Source organism: Rhinolophus sinicus, chromosome 6, assembly GCF_057876585.1.
Source record: "Rhinolophus sinicus isolate RSI-liver-muscle chromosome 6, RSI-T2T, whole genome shotgun sequence".
NCBI lineage: Eukaryota > Metazoa > Chordata > Mammalia > Chiroptera > Rhinolophidae > Rhinolophus > Rhinolophus sinicus.
Window position 1 is genome coordinate 33,318,217 of NC_142506.1, and position 18,503 is coordinate 33,336,719.

At 35.5% G+C, this 18,503-nt stretch overlaps 1 protein-coding gene across 5 annotated transcripts in view; it reads right to left on the reverse strand.

Annotated features, from left to right (window-relative positions):
• Positions 1–18,503, reverse strand: part of MTDH (metadherin) — a 65,437-nt gene that overhangs the window by 9,849 nt on the left and 37,085 nt on the right. For 2 of the 5 annotated variants that reach the window (XM_074316941.2, XM_019714983.3), the window contains exons 5-9: positions 17,071–17,136; positions 15,032–15,268; positions 12,457–12,546; positions 9,665–9,763; positions 4,031–4,155 (exon numbers count right to left, since the gene is read on the reverse strand). In XM_074316941.2, coding sequence (XP_074173042.1) covers positions 4,031–4,155; positions 9,665–9,763; positions 12,457–12,546; positions 15,032–15,268; positions 17,071–17,136 — 617 coding nt within the window. The remainder of the gene's footprint in view (positions 1–4,030; positions 4,156–9,664; positions 9,764–12,456; positions 12,547–15,031; positions 15,269–17,070; positions 17,137–18,503) is intronic. The other 3 variants (XM_019714986.3, XM_019714984.3, XM_019714987.3) reach the window with 3 other exon arrangements.

An 18,503-nucleotide genomic window follows, 5' to 3' on the forward strand; every position in this document is an offset into this window, starting at 1 on the left:
TACCTCAGAGATACTGCAGGTTCGGTTCCAGACCACCAAACTTAAGCGAGTATCACAATAAAGTGAGTTGTAATCTTTTTGCTGTTGGAGGGTCTTGTCCTCAATTTGTGAAAAAAGGAAACATCTGTGAAGCGCAATAAAGCAACTCGCAATAAAACGAGGTATGCCTGTAAACTGAGGTCTTCAGTTGGTGCAAAAGTAATTGAGATTTTTGCAATTTTTAACCTTTTAAACCTCAATTACTTTGCACCAACCTAATATATCCAGATCATGGACTACTAATAAGAAGTAAAAAAGAACCAACTAATGATATATGTAATAATCTGGATGACTCTCTAGAGAATTATGCTCAGTGAAGAACAAAACAAAACAAAACAATAAACAAAAAACCCAACAGTACCAAAAGGTTACATATTATATAATTTTATTCACCGAACATTCTTGAAATGACAAAATTATAGAGATGGGAAACAGATTACTGGTTGCTAGGGAGGTGGGGATGGGAGAGGAGAGAGGGTAGCTATGAAAAAAAGGGCTACCTGAGGGATCCTTGCAGTGAGGGAAATGTTCTACTGTTAAATTCTGATAATGAGGCACAGGGAATTCTAATTAGAGAAACAGGCTTAGGTTGTACATTCATGAAACATTCAACAAGTACCAGAATGACTGCTGTGTATTAAGGTACTATACTAGGAAGCTTTTTTTTAAAAAAGTAGACTATATTTTAGAGTAGTTTTAGGTTCACAGCAAAATTGAGCAGAAGGTACAGACTTTCATATTCCCCCACTCCCAAACATGCAGGGGCTCCCCCATTATCAACATTACCCTCCAGAGGGGTATTTTGTTATAACCGATGAAACTACATTGACGTGTGGGGACAGAGTCCCAGAGAGCAGTTTCCAGGCTCTCGGCCTCACATGGAAAGGTGCTGGCTTGGGTAATGGATGGCCATCAGCTGTGGCTAGCTGGCCGTCAGCTATAACCAGTTAGCCATTAGCCACTGATATAACTGCTGTGGCTACGCTAGGGGGTTGGTTGGCAGGCAGAAAAGTTGACGGCAGATTGTGCATCGTGCAGCTCCTACTCTGTGTGTCTCGCCTGGCCACCAGAGAGACTGGGGTGCAGGAAGACGCCTTTGCTGGGGTATTGGGCGGATGTTTGCTCCCTGTGTCTCCAACCCAGCCACCAGCGAGAATATAGTGGTATGACTCCCCTATCTATGGCTCCGTTGGTGTTGCTTTTTGGCCTCACCATGTCCTGCGTTCTTGTGTGGGGAGCGGGAGCTGAGTCCCTGCATGACAACACATCATTATCATCCAAAGTCCCTAGTTTACCTCAGGGTTAGCTCTTGGTGTTGTACATTCTATGGGTTTGAAAAATGTACAGTGACAGGTATCCACTGTTATAGTGCCACACAGAGTACTTTCACTGCCCTAAAAACCCTCTGTGCTCTGCCCATTCATCCCTCTTTCCTCCAGCTCCTGGCAACTCTAGGAAGTTTTTGTAGGTCAATCTAAAACTCATTTTTTTCTTTTCCTCTCAGACTTTCATTTTACCTGTTAACTGACTGCCCGTCCCCCCACCAATTTATTTACACTCTTAGTAATAAATCCCATCAGGACCTCTCTCTTTCTCTGGTTTCTGAAGATAAGAGGTACTACAGCCAATTAAAAGCCAACACACAAGCTACTTGTACCTAAGGTGCACCCCCCACCTCCTGCCAGGATCTGACACGCTATTAGTCAAATATCATTTAACTTTTACTTTATTCTAGATCCTTTCCCTTTCTGTCCACAGAAATGGTAAAGGAGGGGTAGACAAACTACAAATCGGGCCCAATGGCAGTTTTTATAGATAAAGTTCACTTCCATGTTGTCTATGGCTATTGCACTACTGCATGGCCCTTTAATAAAGTTTGCCAAACCCTACACTAAAATCTCTCCTACCATTAAAATACAAGAAATGTCCAACAAAACCCTTCGTGATACCACAGTTCGCTATTGTCCACTACCTCCTCTCCACTCCTATCCAAACTTACTCTAAAAAAAAAAATCTTTACTTGTTACTATTTTTAAACCCTCATTTACTCAACTTACTGCAATATGGCTACTATTTCAAGATTTCTGATGAAACTTCTTTAAATTACCAGAGAGCAAATGTCTCAGCCACTGTGACCCAGAACTTTCCTTCCTCAGGTCTCTTTCATGGTCTCTTATTTCTCCTTAAAAGTTGGAGTTCTCCAGATTTCTATACTCATTCTACTGATCTTTTCAACTCTACAGATTTTTACTAGATTCACCCATCCTCAAAATTTTAACCACCATATACTAGTAACTTCCAAATACACATCTTTCCCCTAAGCTTTAATCTGGTACAACCAACTTCTTTGAGGCACGACTACAAAACATCCCATATTTAACATATCCCAAACTGAACCAACCACCTTTCCACCAATTAATTAGCTTTGGTTTTATATTCTCTGTTGGAGCACCACTTTCAGCCTCCCGGTTATCCATGCTACAATCCTAGAAGTCATTTTTGATGACTCCTTTTCCATTCAATTCTAATCACATGCTGTGTTATTTCACTTCAATTTATTTTTCAAAGCTGTCCTCTACTCCATACACCACTCTTCAGTGGTCCAGGACAGTAGTTTGGACTATTAAACAACCTCTAAATTGGTCTTCTTACGTTCACATATGCCTCCACTCTTTTTTCTACATGGATTGTTTACAGTAGCCAAAACAAAACAAAACAAAAAACACTTTAGCTTAAAATTCTTCCATTATTTAGAGGATGAAGTCCAAGGTTTCAAACATGACATACAAAGACTTCTAGAATCTGGTCCCTGCCTCCCTCTCCAGTCTCATTTTTCACTACTCTTTGCATCACATTCTGCTTTTATCTCTATGTACGTTGCCTGTGCTGAAACTCCCGTGCTTCCATAATAATACCCAAGACATACGGTAACACTACTTTTATCTGTTGATTGCATGTCTCCTTCCTCTGCTTCCTAACTGGACTTATAGGCTCCTTGAAGGCAATAATTCTGTATTATTTATCTTTGCTTCTCCACTAGCACAATACCTGACCCATGGTGGATGCTCAATTAATGTTTGTTGAATACTAATGGTCCTATTAGCTTCAGAACCTCTTTGACTTTTCACCCTTATTCCTAATAACCAGTAGCAAGTTTGATCAGTAGCTTTATGTCTCTTGTAAATACGACTTCCATTTATTTTTCAAATCTATCAACTTAGTTCTCTACTCTGATTCATATAATGTCTCTAACGCTTTCCCAAAACAGTACACAACAGCCTCCCAAACTGATCTTGTCTTTCTGCTATATCCAGTCTAATTTTCCTAAATCTAGTGATGATTAGGTTATCCTTGGTTAAAAGCTGTCAACAGGTTTCCATTACTTATAGAATTCCATAAAAATGTGGTAACGGTCAGGGTCATCCCTTTCATTTATTTATTTACTTACTGAATAAATGTTAACATGTTGCTAGAGCTACAAAAATAAACACTTCATGGGCAGCCTAGAAGGGGGAAGACAGACATGTAGATAATTGATCCTATCAGCAATTGATTCCACACATGTGTACTACTTACCTCTCCACCGTTTAAGTGTTACCTATTTTCCTGCTTTGGAGCCTTTTTCATGATGTTCTCTGTCTTGTCTGTCGTTACGAAGCCTTCCCTAATCTTTCAGTTGGAAGCAATTTACTCTTCTCTAAAACACACTGAGTTGGTAGGCTAGTATAATAATTCTAATAAAGAGGACAGGAACTGTTTGTTTTCTTATCAGTGTCTAGTGATTCTTTCCACATAAGAGTCCTCAACTTGTGGAAAGAAAAGTGACACAGAGAAGGCATGCAGGCATGACGACTGACATAAATATGATGAGAATGCCTCTCTGAAGGAATTCGACCACTAGATATACTTATAATACAGACTGTAACCCCCAATAACTCTAACATAGTTGGGTCCACAGAAATATAAACATACCGCCAATCCTTTTACTCACTTTTTGATCATCAGGAATTGGTTCCTGGGACTTGAGAAGCGAAGCTCTTTCTTCATCTACCCAGTTCCCCCACTCTTCTGCTGGAGCGTTCCAATCAGAGCTGGGATCAGCAGAAGACAGACCATCTAAAATTTAACAGTGTGAATTAGGTACCTATCATTTTTGCCAAAAACTAAAATGCAAGAACTAAAATTCCTTATGTTGAACTAAGCTATAATTTTAACTATTGTTCTTCTTTCTCCCAAGCACATTTTAAGAGCTAGAAAAAAACCAATAACATGATGGTAAAAACCTTTACCCAACTTCTGCTGGGCCCATTGTATGGCAAATTAAACGGAATTTCTGAGAAACTCCAGAAAACTTATGAGTTAACCATTTAATTCCACTCTCCCTACTTTGTTAGGTGTCCTAAATTTGCTCTTTTCACTACTTATGTCTAACTTGGTTTAGGACCTGGTCAACTTTTTGCCCTGATTATTATAACATTTTTGTAATTAATTTAATTTTTAGGGACAGAATTAGTCAGTCTTTAACAGCAGTGCCAAAATTATGCTTGCCATCTGTCATTTTTCACTCTACATTCTCACCTCCTCATGAACTTTTCAAGATTAGATTCTTCTTCAAATTCACCAAGTCATGGCAGAACACTTAACGTCTTCCTTTTCCTGCTCCTCTTTTAATACTTAACTTGTACCTTCTTACATTTTTCATCTTATTCAGTATTACTTTTATCATTCCAAAATATGTGAGTCACTTTCTGGGCTTCTACCATCCTATTCTCACAAATAAGTTTATTCTAGCCTTCCAAATTCCTTTCACTCTAGGAGGCAATGAATTTTACCTCCTTTGGGGAGCTGTCACTGGTTATTCTAAAAGGGAAAAACATTCTTTGGGTTTACCCTGGTTAAGTAAGTTGCTCTCAAAGTTAATACTTCCCTCCTCTTCCAGGACTTCCTATACACTCCCATATGTACTCCTGTAATGACTTATAGTCCGGTTTCATTTATACTAGTTTAAGATGACAGATATTAGGCTCTATTTCTAAAAGTTAACAAGTCATTCTAATGTTTCTGGAATTTCTAGTCTATTCCACTGTCTTATTCCTGGAGTAGTGCCACACATAACATTAACTCTGTAATACATTTTAGTATCTAGGACAACAAATCTGTCTGCATTACTCTTATTTTCTTTGCTATTCTTATTTTTCCCCATGAACTCTATAGAATTTGTTTAAAGGGGAGGTATTATGATACTTCCTCATGAAGGCTTTAAAACCCATGCTTTGGAAGAATATATAATGATCCAGGAAAAAGCTCACAGAAAAAAATCACAGACAAAATTATACAGTATAATCCCAAATTTATAGAAAGAAGAGATACAAGAAAAGAATACATTAATAATAGATATTTTAGTGGAATTACATCTTATTCAGCAATTATGCACTAGAACTTGAGGTAGGTAGGTACCAGAGATATAAAAATCAGTATGACATAATCCCTTCCCCACAGGGAGCTCAGTCTGTCTACTTAGGAATTGAGATAGGTCAGTACAACAGACAGAGTGATAGACTTTACAGTACAAAGTGATAGATTCTGTCACAGTGGGTGTGGAAAGGAAGAAGAGGGCAAAACCAGTAGAGGAGGGGGAAAGACTGAAAACGTAGGGAAAAATTTATTATAGTCTAGTGGAGGAAAAACATGATACAAGTGACTACAAGTATGAAATGTGTTACAAAAAAGGAAGTCCCTTCCTACATTTCTAAATGTACTACCATAGGCAGGTATCCTAAGCCAGTATTATGTAGTATTAACAGAGGTTAAGAACATGGACCTGACAGTCAAACAGATCTACATCTGAATATTGCTCTACCACGTAATAACTATGTGGCTTTGGTTAAGTTTCTGAATCTTAATGGGTGATATACAGTCTTTACAGGATTGCTGAGAGGATTATATGAGATACATGTTAAGGAGTTCATAGCAATGTAGTAAGTGCTCAGTAAATGTAGCTAGTTTTTACATATTACTGATGACATTAACAACAGAAAGCCAGTTTCTAAGCTATCAGGCATATACAATTAAGAATTTATTTTTCATAATCCTGATAAATCTCAATAAGATACACTTGGTATATCTTAATGTAGAAATCATTTTTACAAATATGGAATCTAGTAGATGTTTGGAACCAAGGGCTCATCTTACACCAAGTACTCATTAACAATACTGTTAGGAGATTTGAATGCCAAAGCTCTCCTTGGTTTTGCTTAAACCTCACAAATAAGAAACCCAGATTTGGAAAATTGCTGTCCATATGCCAGGTCTCCAAAGCCTCTTGCCAGAAAAGAAACTTCATTTTCTTTCATTAAGAAAACAAAGTTTAGGCAAATGAATGGGCAATATACTAACATTTAAACTATCTTCTTAATAAATATGGTAGGGGGTGGGGGATAAAAAGCTAGTAAAGTACTTAGTAAAATTATTTTTTCAAAGGCTTAGATGGCCATAAAATTTGAGGAATAACTGTAGCCTATGGTTTAACTTCTATAAGAACATTAAAGAAGCATAATCTCTATTGGCTTTATAAAGCTTTACTGGTGATTGTTCCATATTTATTGACTTCAGATTTTTTTTTTTTAATTAACTGGGATCAAATAAAACTACTTTAAAATAACAGGTCAATCATCTAAAACTAAAAACTGTCACCAGGAGACTTCTCAACACATAATTCTTAAGATTCCTGGGCCTAATGTGCTAATAAATTTCTTAGACATACGGTAGTTTCCTTAAAACTGTATTGTTTAATTCATAGTATAGTTCTCTCCATTTATAAACAGAGACTCACTCATTTCTCAAAATTTCCCCATTAGTTTGCCACTGTCTTTTCAAAGAACCATATTAGCTGTCGTTCAAAATGGTAAGAAATTTGTCTCTATTTAATTTGCTTGTGGAATGTTTTAGGCTTAAGCATCTCATAGCTAGTCTTTATTTTATCTCAATAAGAAAATGACAGTCAGCTGTTTCTTGTCAGAACTTAATTCAGTATTAACTTTAATACAAAACAATTGTGTTAAAAAATCATTCTCCAGTGTTTATAAAGATAATACTAATTAACTCCACTGAATAGACTAATTTTGCCCGTAGAAGAATATTAACAGCATCACTGCACTTACTAAATATTTACTATGTATCAGGCAGTGTTCTAAGTGCTTTTATATACTGTATCATTTAATCCTCTCAACAACTCTGGGTGGGGGTGGGGAAGAACTACAGTTTTTACAGATGATGAAACTGAGGCATAGAATGATCATGTACCTGCTAAAATTCAAACCAAGGTAGTCTGTCCTCAAAGCTCATGCTCTTAGCCCCTTCCCTATGCTGTAGCTAACTCATTCACTCTGATGTGCCAACAGAAACAGTTCTATCCAAAATCTGACCTTTTACAGAGGTTCTGATGATAATGTTCTTTTATGGCTAAGATAATTGATAGATTAACTAACACCTGCCTTTAAAAATGTTATCTTCTGTGCTTTAGCATCTTAACCTTATATTCAAGTGCCTGGGTAGAATCAATACCTTTTTGTCAGATAATGATGTCTATGCCTCAAACCAGAGGGTCAATATATTAATCATATTATACTGTTAAATGTAAAGCTAGTGTGTGTTTGTGCATGTATGTCATTATACACACACACACTTTGTAGTTCAGTGATCTCAAGTACTAAATCATGCATTCTACAAATTTAGAGGGAATAAGTAAATTCAAGTACCAAAATTAGACACATTAAAGATGGTAAGACAAAAAATAAAACTCATAGAGGAAATGACGTTAAACTTTGGACTTAAAAGACTGCCATACAGCCTAACAAACTTGAGAAAGACGGTATTCCTGATACTAAAGTACAGTCATGTGGATACATATTTTCAGTTTTTTATTTTAGCTGCCAATCATGTTTTTCATATTACAAGAATTCTAAGAAACATAAAAGTGGAGCTATTCTACCCAAGTTGAGAAGCCTAGAGCCTTGTTTGCTCCGATTTCCTCAGCCTCAACCCACAGCTGCCCAGGACACCTCACTGCTATTTTCTTAGTTACTCCTACTGTTCCTATAATCACTGTTCTATCCTGCACATACCTGATCATTCTTCCCAAAGTACAAATAGACTATTTTTTCCAAAAATAGTGCTTTCACATCCTTGTAATACCTTGTATTTATAAGATACTTTATAATTTACAAAGAGCTTTCATGTTTATTCAATTAGTTCATTAAAACCTCACAATCTATGGAAGTAGCTAGGACAAATTATTTGCTCCATTTTACAGCTCAATTAATCTAGATTCCAAGATAAGTGGCAAAGTCCAAGCCATATGAGGTACTATATTTTAACGTTAGGACTAGACTGGGATCTACCTTCTAAACTAGTCACTCTAATCCCCACCTCCCAGTTTTTAGCCAGCAATTCAAGGCTTTTCACAGTATGGCCCTCCTTAATCTACCTTTCCAACTTTACCTTCTTAATCTGTACGAATGGTACTTCAACTAATCTGTACAGAGACTAATTAATGTACAGACTGATCCTTGTGTTGTGAGCTTACCTTCATGATTACAATCATCACCAAGGCGGTGCCTGCCATGTAGTGGTTAAGAGTATGAACTCTAGAGCCAAACTACCAAAGTTTGACACCACCTTCTCAACTTAACTACGTAGTTGTACAGCCCGGGGAAAGTTCAATAACTTTTCTTTGCCTCAGTTTCTCAATCTGGTAAGTGTGGGGGAAAAAAATGTACCTCATAGAATTATTATAAGCATTAGTTATAAATACACACAAGACTCAGACCAGTGCCTGGCAAACAATCATGCTTTTATCATTATCACTACCAAACACCTGTGTAAAAAGTGCTGCACTAGGTACTGAGGATATAAAAGTGAAACTTCCTATCTTCAAAGGATTTCAACTCTACTTGAAGTAATGAAACATATTCTTAAAAAATTTTTTTTACAAAGACCAAAATGGTAGAAAGTCCCAAGAGGTTAAGTGCTAAATAAATAGCAGAAAATAATGTACTATAAAAATTCTGAGAATGGAGTAAATTCTGAGGTTTGGAGTTGTAGGGAAAAAAACCACAATCTTTTTTTTTTTTTAAATTAGATGGTATGGGCTTTCTGAACATAAAAACCGTATTATTTTTCTCTTCCTATTTTTTATGACTCTTGCCTTTAAGCTTTTTATATTTTTACTGGAAATCAGGCTAAAAAATGGTTTTAAATGCTAAAAAAAACTTGCACACCTCACAAATTCAAAGCCATTCCTGTATATTCTATTTATTATATTAAAACTAGGAAGAGAAACAGAACATTCATTTAAAACAAAACTTTGAACTAGAGCAACTATAAGAAAACTTCATGTTTAAATATTGCCTCAATCATGAAAAGTGAATTTAGTTTTAATCCTATAGGTATTCAGTTTACAAGTAGTACATTTGGTATTAAATTACTGACCTAAAAGGTAAGAAATTAGGATTAAAATTATAACATAAAGTATGAATTCAGGGCACTAGAAAGAAGATTCTGAAAAAAAGAAACAAAAAACAAACAAAAAAAAACCCCCAAACTGATAATTTTTAAAAGGACATACTTAACCCAGACCATTCATCATCGATATAGGGTTGATTACGGTTAACATCCCACTGATAATCAGAAGTGGTAGACTGAGAAACTGGCTCAGCAGTAGACCCTTAAATGAAAACGAATGCAATAAAATTAAAAATGGAATTTTCTAATGATGTTTCATAACAATAGTTCTATACTCTGTACACGGACACTTAATTTTTTTTGTATTTCTCCTAAAAGGAAAAATTTAGACATTATAAAAAGAGTTAAGATAAAGTAGTATTAAGGGTAATTTTAGACTAAGCAAGATAATAACTTATCTAATTCACTGATTAGAAATATATATTTCCCTGATACCAATCCATTAGATTTTTGTCTTTTATAATATATTCTTCAAACTAGTTACCTACAAATTTCAAGAAGTCAAAAAAAGTTGTTTTACTTTTCTTCTTAATTGAAAATAATAAAGCACAAAAGAAATTCTGAATGTTTCAGGGTAGCCTATCCTTAGAACCCTGAAGGAGAGAACTAGAAAATGTCTGAGTTTGCTAGAACCTTCTGTCTAAGGAAAAGGTAAAGAAATAGATGGTTATTCTAGAGAGGTGAGGCAGAGAGAAGCCAAAGACAAGAGTTAAACTGCTAGTTTAGAGACCAAGTTAAATTTAGGTGCATTTAGTGCGAAGAGAATACAGCTGAGCCTTGAACAACATGGGTTTGAACTAAGCGGGTATACTTATGTATTTTTTTCCAATAAATACTGTAAATATTTTTTCTTATGATTTTCTTAATATTTTCTTTTCTCTAGCTTTATTGTCAGAGTATAGTATAATTCATATAAAATGTGTGAATAGACTGTTATCGGTAAGGCTTCTGGTTAACAGTAGGCTATTAGTAAGTTTTGGGGAGTCAAATTACACACGAATTTTCAACTGCATGGGGGGGGGTCAGCACCCACCTCTAAAACCCTCTCATTGTTCAAGGGTCAACTGTATTTTCTTCTGAGTTTTTTCCGTTTTTATTTTTTTTATGGGGGGGTGAGAATAGGGGGGGTAAGAGTTGGGGTCACACAGTCCTTTAGGAATCTATGAAAGCTGTGGTAGATTACTAAATGTTCCAGAATTTACACACAATTTTGCATATAGTTTTGGGGGCATACAAGTTCACTGGTGCCAGATCAAAAACTGTTGCTCTATAGGATATATTCATTTCAGAATGCAAATGTAAAGCAGTGGTTCTCCGTCAGGATATATACAGAGGGTGCCAAAAAATTTATACACATTTTAAGAAAGGAAAAAAAAACTATTAAAATTATAATACTTAATATATACTGATAACAAAGATGAATATAGATCATGTGTATACATTTTCTGGCACTCCCAGTATATACCCTAGACCTTCTGAATCAGAATTTCTGTCTGTCTGTCTATCTATCTCAGAGTCCTTTTGGATTCAGAGCCACTGATATAAAGAAAGGAATGCCTGTTAGTATAGAAGACACATACAATCACTTCTGATCAAAGTCCTTACTAACTTGTAAATTTAACCTTGGTTATAAATAATTTTACTAGCATTCCACTAATGTAACTGCTTGATACACACACACACACACACACACACACACACACACACACACACACAATATATTCAAAAGCTTTATATTTTTATATACATTTTAACAGAGTAAGACTGTAAAATTCATACATAATTAGCACATTTGCAGCTTAGAAGCACTACAGTAACACTGTTGCTATTTCTTTAGCCACCCATGTTGCCTTCTCTGAATATATGAAGAGAATAGCATCGCTGTTGTATAAAGTCACCAAATGAAGGAAGCAATTAACTTATACCTCTGGAACAGAAATGTAGTCTATGAGACCAGGGGTTGGCAAGGTATGACCCATAGGCCAACTCCAGCCACCCCATCTTTGTATAGCCCATGAGCCAAGAATAGTTTCACATTTTTAAATAGTTGGGGAAAAAAGTCGTAATAATAATAATAATTCAGAACCAGACTCAGTCCTCTGTTTATGTATCGTTTCTAGCTGCTTCCTTGCTAGTACAATGGCAGAATTAAGTAGTTGCAACAGAGACAGTGACCCACAAAGCCTCAAACAGTTATTATTGGGCCCTTCACAGAAAAAGTTTACTGACCCCTGTTCTAGAATGGTGACTCCAGACACTGTGGAACTATATAATTAGTACACTGGTCTATGAATCCCAACATGAACCAAGCATTACAAACTAAACATCTCTCATGATTAAGTAACATTTGTTAAGTACATATAGCTTCTATATGATTAATAAAAGGCATATCCATTTAAGTTATGCTGAATTGAAAGTTTGTTAGTTAATAATGTACTTTCTAATCAACATATACTCAAAGTAGAGTTGTTATATGAATGTCCATAAAACCTGAAAGGCTTAGCTATAAACTTATGATGAATAAGGGCAAATAGAAATAAAATGCCACATTGCAAGGAGAAATATGGTAGGAATACACTAGTAACAGCAGAGTATCATGACCCTCAAAGGAAGACCTTCCATTTGCAGTTGTCTGTGTGCCAACGCACTTTCAGTTACGTTAGGCTACTGAAACTTCCTACCCCCACTACAGAAAGGAACTAAGTCACTTGCAGATTAAGAATTTAGGTCTTTCTCCCCCTTTTATTAAGGCCTCTGACACTTTTTATTACATATCTATTATTATTTATGTTGATAGCAGTACTTGACGCTGGTTATTTTTTCAAATACAAGTGCTAAAATTAATTTAAACAGAAATTTTTTTTGTTAACTAAATGAAAGACTGTTTTCACATACCAGAAACAGCAGAGTTAAGTGTGAGAGATGCAAAAGAAGCAGAATTCTGTTCAGAGGTATTCATTCCCCTATCCACACTAGACCAAGCAGCTGTTAAAATAAAGAACGTCACTTGGAACCTTCAATTTGCAATGAAACTTGAAAGATATGTACAGATTTAAAACTATGATAACAATATTTAAAGATAACCTTAGAAATTAGAACCACTTAATATATTAATAGTTACTATTTATTGAATGTCTGTTATGTGCTGGGCTCTTTACACCAACCATTTTTAATCCTTAGGGCAACACTGCTAGGCAAAGTTTCAGAGGAGTTAAGTTACTTGCCAGAAAACAGCTGAGCCAAGACTGGAACTTGGGCTGATTTCCAAAGTCTATGCTCTTTCCATTATAGCTACTAGCTACGTTATTATTTATCATAATTAAGCTATGACTTTGGGTCAGGCACTGAACTTTGTATTTGACTTTCATTATAGACAATCCTCACAACTACTTAAATATGAGGTTCATACAGGTTAAATAACATGCCTAATTTCCATAAAAGCTAGTATGTGGAATAGGGATTCAAATCAAACAGATCTATCTGAATTAGTCTATCATTCCACTACACCATGCTATCTTCTCAACATTTTCAAGAGATTTCTTACTTATATGAGCATTTTAAGGAACATATACATCCGTATACCAGTCATCTCTCTCTCTTCTGATTCACTGCAAACCTAATTTAATATATCGTGCGTTCCCTTTCAATTTCAAAAAGGTCCTAGTCCATCTAGGCAGGAACTCTAATCTGCTGCTTAATTTTATCTGTAGCAACATTAAGTAAGTACCATCTGACCTGTGTCCTAATTATGAAAACGCTACATAGCTTTTATAAGTAAATTGCAAATATCTTAAAAGGTCAGAGTTCTTAACATTACTTGGTAAAACTTGACCATTTCTTTTATTAAATGAGAAAGGACGCTTCACAGCATAGAAATTTGTGCTTTCTTCACTGCTGAAAATGAAGCTGGGAATTTAGGGATTGTCTCTTCTTCCCAACAAATTTTTGTATTTCTACACAATTTTTGGACATTGCGGAAATGGGGCTGGGGTAGAGGAGTGGAGCGGGAGTGGAGAACAAGCTTAAAAACAATATTAGTAAACGACCTCAAGTTTGCATAAGTCTTTCTAAGCTTAAAAGTGATGGTAAAAGCAAATAACATAGGAAGAAAATTTTTTCCACTTAAACACTAAAAAGTCTGTAGTATCTACTGCTCCCCCAAAATTAAAAGAAATATATTAACAAAAATATCTGAAGCAAGCACAACAGAAAAAGTGTATGTTTAATGTACAGGAATTACAACTTAAAAAAAACAACAGTAAACAGGACATTAGACAAATGGGCAAAGAATATGAATAGACAATTCATAAAAGAAATAGAAATGATAAAGTTGTGAAAAATATTCAACCTCATTAGTGATATAAAAAAGGTAACCAGAACAATTCTGTATTTTTTGCTTACCAAATTAGAAAAGATTTTTAAAAATATGAATACTCAACCTTGGTTAGCATATGACAAATGGCATTCATATTGTCACTGACATATAAATTAGAACAACTCTCTTAAAAGAATACTTTGACAATATGCCAAATAGCATTGTAAACATTCATATTCCCTTTAACCTAATAATATCACTCTCAAGAATCTATCCTAAAGAAATCACCCCAAAGCAAATATATTCAATGCAATGTTATTTATAATGGCTAAAAAAAAAAGTTATTTCTCCTATAACATGGTAGTTATTTATGTTATACTTATACAATATATTACAGGGCCATCAAACAAAAACACTTACAAAAGGTAAGAAAAATATTTATGTTACAATATTAAGTGGGAGGTGGGAACATAAAAATCATATCTGATTTGGATCACGTTAAAAAAAAAAATTGTACACAGAAAAAGACCATAAAGAAATACAAAAAACAGTGGTTGGCATTGGGTGGTGTAGTAACAGTGGATTTCTCCTTTTCTTTTTAGTTTTCCATATTTAACATGGATTTCTTTTCTATAATACATACAACACACCTGAAATTAAGTTGCTTTTAAGTTGGTGGCTCAACAGCAAAAAGCTTCTCAACTACTATTCTTTAAAATCCAGGGGGAAAATTAATTATAAATAGGCATTTTATAAACAGTAAAACAGTATATAAATGGATGTTATAAACTGTACTTCTGTTTACTGATTTTTATTTAAGCCCACTATAACTTGAAATTAACCAAAAAGACTGCACACACATTATACTTATTATGTCACTGAAAATACAATTATACCAGTTAACTACATCGATAATCAAATGTGATAAAGTATGTGAAAACACTAAGAGCAAATAATAAACGCTATTATTTACTTATTTAGTTCCCACTTTGCTCCATATGAAGGATCTGAAATGAGTTAATTATTCCTATTATTTCTGTATGGCATTACTAATTTTTCTACTCATGGATCTTTTTTTCATTCCTGGAAAATTCAATATGTACTATACCAGATAAGCAATTTTAAACGAACTTAAACATTTCTAACCGTTCTTACCAATGCCAGAAAATATTGAACGGTCGCTCCAACTCCTTCCCCAGTCTTTTCCATTCGCATTAGCATCTCCAGTGTCTTGACCCCAAGCAGACGGCTCAGTTTTCCTCTTGCCCGCAGAAGTAGGTGGAACAGAGTTCCACTTCTCCTCACCTGCACTGATCTGAGAGGAGACTTTTATAGACTTTTCATTCCAGCCTCCTCCATTTACAGTGAGGTTTTCATTCAGTCCTGAAGAAACTTAAAGAAAATAAAGATTAAGAATTGATACATGACTCCTTGTTATGGAATATTTTCAAATTTTTATGATTGCTCAGTTTATATTTATCGCTCACTTCCCTCCTACTGTCCTCTAAATAGTTGGAGCTTTAAAGATAAAAATGAAGAATTTAAAAAGCGACATGACCACCATGAATGACTTTTATTTTAAAAACAGCTGGTTTGAACTTTATATATACTGTTTTCAACAGCAGAATGACTAGCTCAAAGAAAGTACCACAGAACAAACAGGAAACACATTCTGCTATACTCAGAATACTTACCAACTAAGAATATAAAGACTTCTCCTTAGTTACATGTTTTTTCTTTAAATGTTTACATATATTTTATGTATAAGGCAATAATTCTAAAACCTGGCTGCACATTAAAATCAATTTAAAAATTCTTAAAAGTAGATACCGGAGCCTCAGCCCAGACAAATGAAAATCAGAAACTCTAAGGGTAGAGCCCAGGCATCAGTACAGATGTGTGTATATATTTGTATGCAGGTATATGTACATATATATATATGTCTCTTTGTATATGTAAATACATACAGGTGTGTGCATATATAAGGACATGTTTCTTTTTAAATACATGGTGCGTTGTTTTTCTAAGCTTCCTAGATGATTGTACTGTGTAGCCAGGATTGAGAACCATGGGAATACAGGAAGCAGACAGTGCCCAGAACAAGCCTAAAATGGGGTGACTTTTCATTCCTGAATTTATGTTTTACTACAACACTATAGCTTTTAGGTAAGGTATATCACTCTACTTAATTCAATCTTTATCATAAACAAGTAAATAAAGTATATTTTTTCTATTTGTGAAGTACTGTATAACTTCATTTTATTTATTTGGGAAGGGGAACAGGACTTTTTATTGAGGAACAGTGTGTACTTCCAGGACTTTTTTCCAAGTCAAGTTGTTGTCCTTTCAATTTTAGTTGTGGAGGGCGCAGCTCAGTTCCAGGTCCAGTCGCTGTTGTTATTTGCAGGGGGCGCCGCCCACCATGAGTCGAACCGGCAACCTTGTGGTTGAGAGGACACACTCCAACCAACTGAGCCATCCGGGAGCTCAGTGGTAGCTTAGCTCAAGGTGCCATGTTCAATCTTAAAGGGAGTTGAGGAGTCGAACCAGCAACCTTGTGGTTGAGAGTCCGCGCTCCAACCCACTGAGCCATCTGGCCACCCAGGAGCTGAGCAGCAGCTCATTGATTTCATTCTAGTTGCGGAGGTTACAGCTCGCTGGCCCATGTGGGAATCGAACTGGCAGCCTTCAGCGTTAGGAGTATCGAGGTCCAACCGCCTGAGCCACCGGGCAGGCCCAGCACTGTGTAACTTTATAATCCATTTACTGTGAAATATTTGATATTATTTAAAAAGCAGAATACCAAAGATTATTGGTATTAAGGCTTTTTTCTTAATACACAGTGGAAAAGTCTACATTAAACACAAATCCAAAAAAAAAAAATCCCTTTTCTCCAGTGGCTTAAATTATGCAAGCAAGAACCAAAACTACATATAAACTATTACTAAAAGAATGTTTTTACATATGGGGGAGGTGGAAACAACTAGAACATACCAAAGACTGTTAGAAGTGTGAGTGATTTTTCTTTTTATCTATTTTCCAAAATCTCTGGACTGTGATTATGTTACTTTAGCAATTAAAAATCATTTTAAGCCTTTTTCACCCCTCTGTGTCATTCATGTGAAGAAAAGGACATGTACGTAAGTTTCCATTTTGATGGGTCTTCAATTTAAGTTACATGTAATTTCTCTCACCCTGAAGTGTAGAATCTCCTCTTCCAGACTTAAGGTTGCTAACTTGAACATTTAGATGAGAATCACCTGGTTGAAATAGAAACAAAATTTATTTAATACTAAATAGGCCACTGTGCACATTAAATCAGTAGTAACATACAAATTAATTTTACTTACTCTTTAAAATAAATTGCTCCTTCAAGTACTAAATTCTTACACTGGAAAAGAGTCATTTTTACTCACAACGTATTTCACATTTCCTTAAGGAATTGAGTTCTTTAGTAACCACGCTCTTTGTTAACTAAAATGCAAATAAAGGATCTGAAAAATTTCTAAGTAAATATAGAATCTGCTGTTCTATAATGGTTACCAAGATTCTTTTAAGTAGGAACTGGAGAACTGGGCTCTGCAATTGGATTCAACTTTGTCACTTCAACAATACCAGCTGCCTTTTCAACAATCCTGGAAGCGAACATATCAATTTAAGAACTCTGCCAGTACTTGGGGCCAGGACTTATGAAATATGGCAAGAGGTGAAATATGGCATGTTATAACAAAGATACGGTTTCTCTGATACTAAAAAGCACAATGATCACAATGTATCAAAAAACCAGCATGACAAAGGATTGTGCTAGCAACAAAGGCATGCATAAGACAATGAAAGAGGGCTCCCAACAGAAACACAAAAGCATGGCTAATATGAGATAGTGAAAATGGATCAGTAGAAGTCATTGCTGTACCAAAGCAACAAATTCCACTAAGTCATCAAGCAAAAAAGTAAAAGGCTAAGAAAGTAGTCTAGAGACAAGTGTCAGGTGGGGAGGCATTTAATAAAAAGGTGAAGGAAGTAAGTCAATGCCTTGAAGCACGTTGAATAGTATCTCTCTGTAGACTAACATCTCCAGGGTAAAAATAATGGCACTGTAAAGAGCTACCAAGAAGCCATCAGTGGTGGATAGTTTGAGCATTGGAGATACTTGGGAAGAACATTACCTCAATAACCTTTGAAGTTCCAGTCTAGCTTTATCAAACACCTATGGCATTCTCAAAAAGTTGGGGCAATAAGAAATCCTGCACTACCCAGAACATGCTTGTTTCTTCATCTTGGAGTGAAAGCACCCAACGTGCAGAATGATGACAAATAATTCCACTTAATAAATGTATTGTCCACTGTAAGAAATGGAGATGTAAGAGAGTTGGGGCAGAGCAATACACGTGGGAAAAAAGAGGCAACATCATTTTCTCATGTGACTCAAGGTGGAAAGGCAATTTTAATTCAATAGGCCATTCATTAGGCAGTATGTAACAAGCAACACTGCTGTTATCAGGTAAACTAATACACGGTCCACAGTGCTCACACAAAGAAGGGTATATCAGCCAATGACGCAAGCAGTTCAAAATAGTCAGATTTTGGCGTAATGATATTTTGTACATCTGATTAAATGGAGTTGGAT